This window comes from Rhineura floridana, chromosome 18, assembly GCF_030035675.1.
Source record: "Rhineura floridana isolate rRhiFlo1 chromosome 18, rRhiFlo1.hap2, whole genome shotgun sequence".
Lineage (NCBI taxonomy): Eukaryota > Metazoa > Chordata > Lepidosauria > Squamata > Rhineuridae > Rhineura > Rhineura floridana.
Genome location: NC_084497.1, coordinates 2278729 through 2291029, shown reverse-complemented (window position 1 = coordinate 2291029; position 12301 = coordinate 2278729). Strand labels below are relative to the sequence as shown.

At 42.7% G+C, this 12301-nt stretch overlaps 1 protein-coding gene across 1 annotated transcript in view; it reads right to left on the bottom strand.

Moving 5' to 3' along the window:
• LOC133372951 (basigin-like) overlaps positions 1–9404 on the bottom strand; it is a gene marked incomplete at its 5' end in the record, with an annotated part of 80424 nt that extends 71020 nt beyond the window's left edge. The window contains 2 exon segments of the mRNA XM_061602214.1: positions 9225–9281; positions 9364–9404. Coding sequence (XP_061458198.1) covers positions 9225–9281; positions 9364–9404 — 98 coding nt within the window.
• Positions 9405–12301: the final 2897 nt, after the last annotated feature.

The following is a 12301-nucleotide window of genomic DNA, read 5'->3' as shown; positions in this document are numbered from 1 at the left end:
AACGCACAGGCCACATACGCACCATCTATTAAAAGCACATGATGTCCTCCAAAGACTCCTGGGAATTGCACAGCTGCAGCTCCCAGCAACCTTAAACTATAGTTCCCAGGATTCTTTGGTGTGTATGCAGCCATAATCACAAGACTAGAGGCCAAAAATACATGCCAGCGAGAGAAATTAAGAAGCGGACTGCTGGACAAAACACTGAGCATTGAAATCTTATAATTAGCAGTTAGGAAATGCCTGAACAAACATGTTTTTAATTGGCATCTAAAACACACCAAAATCGACGCCCCTTGGAGGAGGATGCATTAGGTATTTGGGAAAGGGCCGTAGCTCAGGGTAGCGCATCTGATTTGCACACAGACGGTCCATGGTTCGATTCCTGGGATCTCCAGGTAAGGCTGGGAGAAACTCTCCCTGAAATCCTGGAGAGCGGCTGCCAGTCAGTGTAGACAATACTGAGCTAGACAGACTGATGTTCTGCCTCGGTGCAAGGCAGTTTCTTGTGTTCCTGTATCCCTATATTAAGCAGTTGCAAGTATTGGTACATTAGGCTAAACTGTGCAAAAATGCATATATTAGGAGTAAAGTGTATGGATTTTCACATGGACTTAAAAACAGTCACAAACCGATAGGGAAATGGGGCAAACTCAATTTAAGACTGGAAACATTCGAGACTTAGAGAAACTGAAGGGGACACATCTGCCTTTCGCTAACCCATCCTGTCCTGACAAGATTCCAGACATGTCAATCTCCCAAGTCACTAGAACTCGGTGAGGATCATTTCCTCGTCACGCACAAATCTGAATACGCACAACAAATGCTTTAAAAGACAAAAGGAGTGACAGGGGAGTTGAGGCTCCCATATGTGAAGGCTTGGATCAAGGCTGTGCACCAGATCCAGACGAATGCAAAACCAACTTGGGCTGATTCAGGGTGATGTAGGATTTAGCCAGAGTGGCCTGAGGCAGCCCCAGGACAGACTGGGTCCACCCCAAGGGCTCTGGAGCCTGTCAAAAGGGGGGCATTTGGGGCAGCAAGGCAAGAGAGATGACGACCCAGGCAGGCAGCCTTCACTCTCCCCCATCTCCGACCTCATGTTTAAACAGGGATTTAAACCCTAAGTAAAGACTGACTCAAGGCCTCCACTTTGATTTGGGGCCCAGATCTGAGGGGGGCACTCCCAAAGTACCAAACTGGGCCCCAGATTGGATCAAGGGCTAGTTTCTGACACCCACCCACAGTTCTCTGTCTAGACAAGGCCTGATCACAGTTTGAGGCCACATTCCAGGCAAGTTGAAGCTGGACCAGTGACAGCCATAGCCTGGTGAGAGTCCCAAGGGCCAGAAGGAGGGGCCTGGAGGGCCACCTTCACCCCCTTCATTAGGGGGAAGTGGCAGTTGTTGGGGGCTGGCCGGGAGTCACGGCAAGGGGTGAAAAGGTGCCATGCAGGCTGCCCTGCGCCTCCTAACCGACCCTGAGTATGAGGCTACCTCACGCCTAGTGGGCTGGGGAGGGTTCAACTGCTGCCGTCCCAACAGGGAGGGTGATTCAGCTCCATCCCCAGACAAGGGCCAGCTCCCATTTCCAGGGTTTATGAACAGCCGGATGCTGGTCTCTGGCAGAGAGATCCGGCACTCTCTGGGTCCCTGTTGACATTTCAGATGTCATCGGGGTGGTGCTGGAGAGGAGACCTTCCCTTGACTGTGTCCCGCAGGGCTGCTCTGTATTTCTAACATTATTATGCTTTGAAGAAAAGCCATGACTAGGGGTGGAGTCGTCAGCCCATTTCAGTTTCCCATTTTCCCATACTTAAAATCAGTTCTCCACGTTCCTGCAGCCATCTGAGATTTTTTTAAAAAAAGAAATCCTCATGGAAATCCTCCAGCGGTTTAGTGCACTTTTCCTCCTGATAAACCCATCTTTGCAATTGCATTCTTTGCATGTCATTTTCACTCATATATTCCTTTTCATGCAAGTTTCGCCTAACATCTGCATTTTTAAAAAACATGGTTTGGTTGGCAAAATGCATTGCAAAATTCGGACATGTGCGAATTTCAAAGGACGGCTGTTTTGGAAAGTGCGGATTTGACCGATTCGGCTTCAGTTGCGAACTGAATCCAATTTCTCACCCATCCCTAGTTTTGGCAAGACTGCATACATTTAAGTGGGCAGATCTTTCCACCCTTAGCCAAAACAAAACAAAACAAACCTCCTTTTGGGCCACAAGAAGGACCGCGGGAGCCTTTGCCAGTTTAATTTTGCAGCAAAGGAGGTATCGGCTCAAGAGGAAAGGAATCTAACATCTCAGGCAAGATCTTTTGCCTGCTTGCCCTGCCTGTGCAACCTTCCCCTCCCAACCTCAGAAGAGGGGAGGCCAGCCCATCTGGGAAAGCTCCTTCCCAGTAACTCAGCAGGAAAGGGTCTCTTTGACCTCTATTGTTCTCTCTCCAAGAGGGGTCTCCTGTCGCCAACTGATAAAGGAGACAAAGTGCCTGACACCGCTCCTTGGAACTGGGACATTCAGAGTGATCGATGCCTCCTGTGCAGGGATCACCACGCCCTCCCTGGCAGCATGCACCCCCCAACACCTAAGCAAGGTCCCTCTTGCAGGAGGCAAGAGCCCAGTGAAAGAGGTAATTCCACAAGCTGAACAGCTCTTCCCCCCCCCCTGAATATTTATGGAATAAAAAGCTACAGGATGTCAGCAGGAAGTTACAGGAACAGGCACCAACTGGAAATGAAGCAGTCTGTCCACCCCAAAACTTTTTTCAGGAGCAAGAAGTATTGACAGCGCTATTTTGTATCCCTGATGCTATCATGAGCCCAAATAATTATGACTGCAGAATGGAAAGGACAGCTAGAGAGGCTTCCAGAAGTCCTAAAAAGGGGTGGCAGGTCAGGCGAACTGGACTCAGCTTCCTTTCCTAACAATGGCCCTGGATCTTCCTACATTCACCCAGAAGAGAACCTGAATCAGGGTTACGAAACAGGCCAAAGGGCCTGGAAGCCGGCTGAGCACTTCATGAACTATTTCCACCCACCCACACACACACACACACACACACCCCGTTCTTAAAACCATCTCGCTGTTTATTTGGCAAGTGGTCCTTCCAAACCAGCGTTGAACCTCCTGCACAAATCGTCTCGTCATAACTCATTAATCATCTCACCATTGTAAACAACATCCTGTCTGAGCGTCTTTCGCCGCATTTGGTCTGGCTCTGCAAGCAGGAGTGGCTTTGCATGGATGCTGTCGAAAATGATCCTACATCACGCATGCCAATTTTAATGGAGGATGTGAGCTCCCCCCCCTTTCCTTTTTAATGACTAATTAACTGTTGCATTTTCAGATTTTCCTGCTTTTTTTTTTTTTTACGAATGGAACAAAACCCAGGATGTATTTAGTGGGAGACAAACCATCTGAAACAAAAGTTTTCTTAAGGAGAGGAGGGGTGTACGTTTGTTTTTAAAGAAGCTCAGTTATGATAGATGCCTTTTAACAGCCTCTATAAATAACCATTTTACAAGTTTCTGTTTCCACCCCAGGAGCTTACTACCACTACTACTTATCAGAAGCTTACTACTACTTATCAAGAGATTACTACCTTCAGTCTCACAAATACAAAGTATCACAATGTGGTTACCCTCCCCAAAGGTGCATTCCTTGAAGTGGAGGTTAAGGGAACTAGACTCCTCAAAGGGACACACCCAAGTCAAGACATGAACTCTCTGCCTTCATGAGGTCCAGCATAGCGCTGAAGCATACGAGTTTGCTGTTTGAATCTCAGCCTTATCTTTCTTTTCAGTGGGGTGCCTTACAATGCAAATTTGGGTATATGAATCTAATACAGAAGTGTAATTGCAATATATTATTACATGTACATGCCACCGTTCCTCCTAGGAGCTCAAGGTGGTGTACAGACATGGCTCTCCCCCATCCAATTCTAACCTCGCAACAACCCTGTGAGGTAGGTTAGGCAGAGAGACGGTGACTGGACAAAGGTCACCCAGGGAGCTTCATGGTTGAGCGGGGATTTGAATTCTGATCTCTCAGGTCGCAATCTGACACTCTAACCACTATACCACACTGGCTTTTTACTCAGTATAAAAGAATAAGAATACTCAACTTTAATCTCACAAAGCCAATTGTATATGTGTAACAATTCAAAAAAGTGAATAAAACATGTCTAAAATGTCAAATGCAAGCAGTCAGCAATCTCACTTCTGCTAGTAGTCAGGATGAGGCTGATAGTGACAGATTGGGCAGTCATAGCCAACACCCTAAGTATAGAGATAGAGAGCACCATGGGGTTTCTTCTACCCACAGGGAGGAACCTGCACAGTTCACTCGTGCTGGTACTTTTTTTTTTTTAGGAACTACACGAGGGAGGGGATATGGAGAAAGAGCTAGAGCGGGGGACGCCAGGGGAGCCACCAGGAGGAAAGTGTTCAGAACCAGTCAGTAGTGAACTTGCCCAATTTACTAAGCTGGAGATTCATGTGTTACAGAAAAGGCTTCCCTTTGTCCCTACGCCTAAACATGATTCCTTTCAGACCATGGTGGCATTACAACAATTTTTCAGAAAGATAAGGCTAGCTGATCATTTTAAAGACAGGTTGAATTCACCATTGGCACAGGTGGAATCCAAGCCTAAGTCCACATTTAACCCTCCATCCTACAATCCCTATATTAAGGTGCTTCAAGACCAAGTATTGTAGGAGGTGGCTAGGATTGAGCAACAACCTATGAAAGCTTGGCATAATTTGAACAGGATGGAAACACAGACTTTGGAACAATTAAGGAGGAGGGATGATGTCATTTTCAAACCTGCTGATAAGGGGGTGCTTTAGTTATTTGGGATAAAACTGACTATATTAAGGAGGCCTTTAGACAGTTAGGCAATACTAAGCATTATGCACCCTGTATTACTAATTCTACCAGTTCGATTAAGAAGGACATCATACTCCTTATTGATGAGGCTCTAATCTTACATTATATTTCCAAGTCCATGTATAATTTTCTTCTGGACACAGACAATCGTGTCCCCCACTTTTACTTGCTTCCCAAGATACATAAAAATACCATTGGCGGTATTTATAGATTATTTTCTCAAACCTTTTTTGGGAAAAATTGGTGCTCACTTAAAGCACATGGGATTTTTTTGAATGTTTGGGGTTTTTTCAACAGTACAGCCCCACACCCTACAGATTCCTGGCTGGTGACTATGGACGTGACAGCACTGTGCAGCAATATACCTCAGGATGAAGCTATTAATGTTATTAGTGAGATTTGGGATAAACAAGCAACTCTGCATCCTCCCACCCATTTTTTAAGTACACTTGCAGAACTAGTGTTAAAGAAAAGTTTCTTCCAGCTCCAAGACAAAATGTTTTGGCAAATTTCTGGGACTGCTATGTGGTGTCAATTTGCACTAGAATTGGCTAACGCTTTCATGGATAAATTTGAAAATAGATATATTCTACATGACAGCAACCCCTTTCAAAACAAGATATTGGTATACAAGAGACACCTAGATTATATTTTCTTGATTTGGACAGGTGAGGGACTTAAGGAGTTTGATAATTTTATCAACCCCTTACATCCCACTATTAAGTTTGAGACTACCTATGATGCCAATTGCATTCATTATTTGGATGTTGGGATTAAAAATAACCATGGTATCTTAACCATCACTGCTTACAGGAAACCAATTGATGTCAACTCCTATTTTAGATATGATAGTTACCATCCCACCCATCTTAGACGTAACCTTCCATATTCACAGATGCTGACACTGAGGAGGAATTGTAGCCATATGAGAGATTTCCTTACTCAAGCCAAGGTGTTGCTGAGACAGCTACAACACAACGGATATCCCTGGAAGATTCTTAAGCAGGCACTACCAAAGCTAAAAATGGGAATCGTTTAACTGTACTTACACCTAGAATTAGACATCCTTCGAAACACAGGATGATCATACCAGTTACATATGATACATACACAACATCCATCAAGGAGATTATCAATAGACTCTGGTATCTTCCAGAGGACATTCCAAGATGCAAGGACCTTCCTATGTTTGCTCATAAATGGGCACCTAACCTTAAAGATTTGCTAGTGCAAATTCTAAATTAAAAACAGCCTGTTTAGTGAACAGCACTGTAGACAATAGTCATACTGTGGGTCAATTTCTCTGTGGTAAGTGCAGTGTCTGTCCTAATTGTTTTAAGACTAAATCATTCATCAATCCTGAGGATCAGAAGGTATTGCATCTTAAAGATTTTTTTACATGTGCTACTAAGGGGATTATATATGCCATACAGTGTCCATGCCCTCGTTTATATGCGGGCATGACCACTAGGCAAAAAGAACACTTATCTGCGAACACAAAGTTGCATTAGAACAAAGAAAATGCATGCCCCACTAGTCAAACATTTCCTGGAGTTCAAACATGATGAGAAATCCCTCCTATTTTGGTGTCTAGAGAGAGTCAAAAGTTCAGGTAAAGAAATGTCCAAACAACTGAAAAGGAGGGAATTATTCTGGATATATAAGCTGGATACTTCAATACCAAATTGTCTAAATGAGGAATTGGACAGGATGTCCATCCTATAGATGGGTACATTTTCAGGCTTTTAGAATTTTTCATTGTATTTCCCAAGCCATTGCTTGTGAACCCCTTGGGTTCTTTCTTAGCATCTGTTTTTCATCAGGACTTTAGATTGTTATTTCTGCCTTTGCTCATTGTTTTAAGTATGGACAGAATTACGCTCTTGTACATGGTTGTTCCAGCTGTGGTTCATTTTGTGTTACATTACTGTTATGCCAGCAATTGACTGCATTGTTATAGCAGAAGAATCTCAAGAGGCATCAAAAGCACCATCTAGTCCTGTTGTGTTGGCTGAGTTTCAGCTAGCAAGACTGGAGAACATGAACAAGGCCCTTGGTTTGGTTCCAGCAAGCACTTGGGTTCTTCATCCTTGCCCCTCATGGCTAGACACTAGATTCAGTTCACATTTAAAGCCAAACCTATTAAATCTGCACTTCCTGGAACCAAAACAGAGCCATCGTTCAAAATTTGCAAGTTTACAAATTTTGCAGGCCTGTTCTCCAACTAAAGGATGTTTACCAAAATGTGTATCTTAGAACATGTACATGTTGGTATTTTCTTGGCCTTTGCAGTGAATGAAAAACTTGTTCCTTTGAAAAGTTATATTATGCCACAAGGATAATAATTTTGTACTTGCAGGATGAGGATGGGGGGGCGAGCTCTGGGTATTGCCCTTTAAGCATGGCAAAGGCTAATTCAGAGTAACACATGGGCTAGGACCTTTATAAATTCAACCTGAAGCCATTCTAAGGTAAAGTTTGCTGGTTGAATCTTGGAAAGCTAACTCTTTGGGGGAAGTCATTGACGTGGAAGACTGAGTGCCTAATGGTACGGTATCTGGAGATTATTTTATGTTATTGAAGTTTGATCGTTTTGACATTGTTATTGCCTATCTTTTCAGATTGGGTCACCTATACAATAAAGTCTATATTTCCAGTTTCATCATGAAGAAGGAGAAGAAGAAAAGGTTATTTTTCTTCCTAGCAAAGACCCTGAAGAAGGTGCAGTGGAAACAGTGCCACAGGACTGTGGTCTAATAAAGTCTATATTTCCAGTTTCATCATGAAGAAGGAGAAGCTGTAGGGCTGCGAGTAGCCTCCATTGAGACGGACATTGAGCAACTCTGGGTGGAAGAAGGAATGCGAGCGCTTGAGAGAGTTGGTCCGAGTACTGGAAGGAGGAGAAAAACGTGAGGGGGCTGTAAGTCTCCAATCACCCCAAGAAATTACAGAGGCATCTATTGAAACCTTTGAGCTGAGCGGGTATATGATACAGTAGTTGGGCCACCTGCATAGCAGCAATATATCTCCACCCCTATCATAATTCAAAGACTGCATGCAAGAACTTAAAAAGGAAGAGAAGAGACATGGAACTGAACATCAGTACTAAACGTTGGGTGCCACGGATTCTGCCTATGAGTCGGAAGAATGACCAACTCCTGGCTGTGCATCTGAGTGCTACTAGGGGTGTTCATCAAAAGACACTTAGAATGTCGTCAATCCATTACTTGGCTACTACAAGGAGTTTCTGTATTGCTTTGATAAATTTTAAAAATTGGAGGTTTGTAATTGCTGTTTTTTGATACCGTTTACTTGTTATTTAGTTTTTGCAAATTGTATTGTTTTTATCGCTTTATTGATGTATTATTGATGTATCTCTATATCTGTGTTCTTTTGTAAGCCGCCTTGAGGGCCTTTTGGTCAAAAGGTGGGGTAGAAATTAACAACAACATCAACAACAATAATAATAATGCCTGCTTTAGGTGAACAGGTTAGGTTCCAGCTTACCATCAGCTGTCCTGACTGTTCTCTCTCTCAGGAGGGACAGCTAAGCAATTGCAAGTCTTGTTTGTAAGTATAGCTCAGACTAGCCAGTCTTTGTTATTTTCTGTTTGTGATTGAACTTAGGGCAGCCTTCAAGTTTGGCGGAGGGGGGAGGTCTGGGCGGGAGGGGGGTTGGACTTAAAAGAGCAGAGAGAGAAACCCGCATTTAAATGTGGGCAATTCAAGCCAGAGGCCCCTGCTTTCTTCCAAAGTCACAGCATATCCCGATACTTAGCAAGCCCAAGGAGAAGGTAACAAAAAGAAGGAAATTTCTGGAAATTTTGCAGCACTGGTGCAATACATGTCTCCTCAGAAGTAAGCTTTTTTAGGTTCAATGAGTCTTACTTCCAGGTATACACACTTGCCTGAGAGTAAGTCCCATCAGACTCAGTGGGACTTACTCTCAGAGTAGACAGGTACTGGATTGCCGGTTAGTCCTTGTATTACATGCATTAAATTTTACTTGCCTTAACCAGATTGATGCATCTTTATACTATCAAGCGTCATATTTTTTCTTTCCCCCCAGCTGTGGTTCATTGTCTGTTACATCATTGTCATGCCAGCAATTATAGACCAAGGAAAATATTGTATAACAAACATTTATGTCATAGACCAAACTTCCCTATATAGGCCTTCTTCAGTGGTTAATATGCATGTAATTCAATCTTGTCACAAAATATAGCTGTTTACCCATATGCTATTACATCATATGCCACCCTATAAATAAATACATAAATATATAATACTGCCAAAAAAAATTGAAATTTGTTTTTATAAGACTCACCTTTCTCCTTCTTCACAATGAAACTGGAAATATACTTCATTATATAGGTAACCCAATCTGAAAAGATAGGCAATAACCATGTCAAAACCATAAAACTTTAATAAAATCAAACAATCTCCAGATACCATCAGGCACTCACCTTCCCCAAGAGACAGCTTTGCAAGATTCAGCCAGCAAACTTTACCTTAGAATGGCTTCAGCTTGAATATATAGCCCAGGTTATTATCACCAATCCTGATCCTGCAAGTACAAACTTATTATCTTTGTTGCATAACATATAACCTTTCAACGGAACAAGTTTTCCATTCACTGCAAAGGCCAAGAACGTATCAAAGCGTTTTTGTAAACATTCTTGGGTTGAAAGACAGCACTGCAAAATTGGTATACTTGCAAATTTTGAATGATGGCTCTGCTTGGGTTCCAGAAAGTGCAGATTTAATAGATTTGGCTAGGATCAAGAACTTGAGTGGTTGCCCAGCCTTGTTCATATTCTCCAGTCTTGCTAGCTGAAACTCAGCCAACACAACAGAACTAGAAAGTGCCTTTGATGTCTCTTGAGAGTCTTCTGCTATAACAAATATGTAACTTAAAATATGTAACTTGTCCCTCGGGTCCTCCTCCGTGCCTGAGGACTGGAAAGTGGCAAATGTAACGCCAATCTTCAAAAAGGGATCCAGAGGGGATCCCGGAAATTACAGGCCAGATAGCTTAACTTCTGTCCCTGGAAAACTGGTAGAAAGTATTAATAAAGCTAGATTAACTAAGCACATAGAAGAACAAGCCTTGCTGAAGCAGAGCCAGCATGGCTTCTGCAAGGGAAAGTCCTGTCTCAGTAACCTATTAGAATTCTTTGAGAGTGTCAACAAGCATATAGATAGAGGTGATCCAGTGGACATAGTGTACTTAGACTTTCAAAAAGCGTTTGACAAGGTACCTCACCAAAGACTTCTGAGGAAGCTTAGCAGTCATGGAATAAGAGGAGAGGTCCTCTTGTGGATAAGGAATTGGTTAAGAAGCAGAAAGCAGAGAGTAGGAATAAATGGACAGTTCTCCCAATGGAGGGGTGTAGAAAGTGGAGTCCCTCAAGGATCGGTATTGGGACCTGTACTTTTCAACTTGTTCATTAATGACCTAGAATTAGGAGTGAGCAGTGAAGTGGCCAAGTTGTTGTCAGCAAACTAAATTGTTCAGGGTTGTTAAAACAAAAAGGGATTTAGAGCTCCAAAAAGATCTCTCCAAACTGAGTGAATGGGCGGAAAAATGGCAAATGCAATTCAATATAAACAAGTGTAAAATTATGCATATTGGAGCAAAAAATCTGAATTTCACATATACGCTCATGGGGTTTGAACTGGCGGTGACCGACCAGGAGAGAGACCTCGGGGTTGTAGTGGACAGCACAATTAAAATGTCGACCCAGTGTGCGGCAGCTGTGAAAAAGGCAAATTCCATGCTAGCGATAATTAGGAAAGGTATTGAAAATAAAACAGCCGATATCATAATGCCATTGTATAAATCTATGGTGCGGCCGCATTTGGAATACTGTGTACAGTTCTGGTCGCCTCATCTCAAAAAGGATATTCTAGAGTTGGAAAAGGTTCAGAAGAGGGCAACCAGAATGATCAAGGGGATGGAGCGACTCCCTTACGAGGAAAGGTTGCAGCATTTGGGGCTTTTTAGTTTAGAGAAAAGGCGGCTCAGAGGAGACATGATAGAAGTGTATAAAATTATGCATGGCATTGAGAAAGTGGATAGAGAAAAGTTCTTCTCCCTCTCTCATAATACTAGAACTCGTGGACATTCAAAGAAGCTGAATGTTGGAAGATTCAGGACAGACAAAAGGAAGTACTTCTTTACTCAGCGCATAGTTAAACTATGGAATTTGCTCCCACAAGATGCAGTAATGGCCACCAGCTTGGATGGCTTTAAAAGAAGATTAGACAAATTCATGGAGGACAGGGCTATCAATGGCTACTAGCCGTGATGGCTGTGCTGTGCCACCCTAGTCAGAGGCAGCATGCTTCTGAAAACCAGTTGCCGGAAGCCTCAGGAGGGGAGAGTGTTCTTGCACTCGGGTTCTGCTTGCGGGCTTCCCCCAGGCACCTGGTTGGCCACTGTGAGAACAGGATGCTGGACTAGATGGGCCACTGGCCTGATCCAGCAGGCTCTTCTTATGTTCTTAACAATGCAGTCGAGGTCCCAGCAGATGCAAGCGATTTGATTTTCAAAATGTTTTAGCAAATAAGTCACAGTGAGCCTCCATTTAGTTGTACCAGCTCTTATTTGGTTGGTATCACAAAATTAGGAGGAGCTGGGATTTTGAAGAACAGCTATTTTTCAGTTTGTGCATCATTTCAGAAAGTGTGAATTAGGTAGGTTTGCCTTTCAATGTGAACTGAATCAGATTTCTCTTCCCTCCCTGTTCACTGGTATAGATAGATTGATTGGGTTGTTCCTTTGTAATTTGCCCTTTAGTTGTCCTGTGGCACCATCTAGTGGCCAACTGGGAGAGCAGCATGCAGAGGACAAAAAGTAAAAGTTCCATATGAAAATGCAACTCAGGTCTGCATTTTGTCATTTGTTCAGTCTTGAATTAGCTCTCCAAATTTCTGCACCAATTTGCAATTTTTTAAAGAAAACATATCCTCATGAGCATTGTTTGGCATTTGTCCACACTTCTCCTAATAAACGTATTTTGCAAGAGTTGACCTTTGTTTCTATTGTATTTTTAATATTTTATTGTATGGTGGTTGCTTTTTTAACTTCTTGTAAACTGCTTTGATGCTTTTAACAAAATAGTGGTATACAAATATATTTATAACTTTTTGCATGCAGTTTTGACTGATGCACACATTTTTGCAAGCAATTTTTCACAATAGGATGCCTTCTTGTATGTTATTTTCATGAATATACTCATTTTTATACACATATTCCCCTAATCTATACATCTTTGCAAACATCGCTAGGCTGCAGAACTGCACTGCAGAATTTGGACAAGAGTGGATTTCAAAGAAAGGCTGTGTCCTGGTTCTCCTATTTTCAGCTTTAAAAGGGAACTGAATTGAATTTCTCTCGCA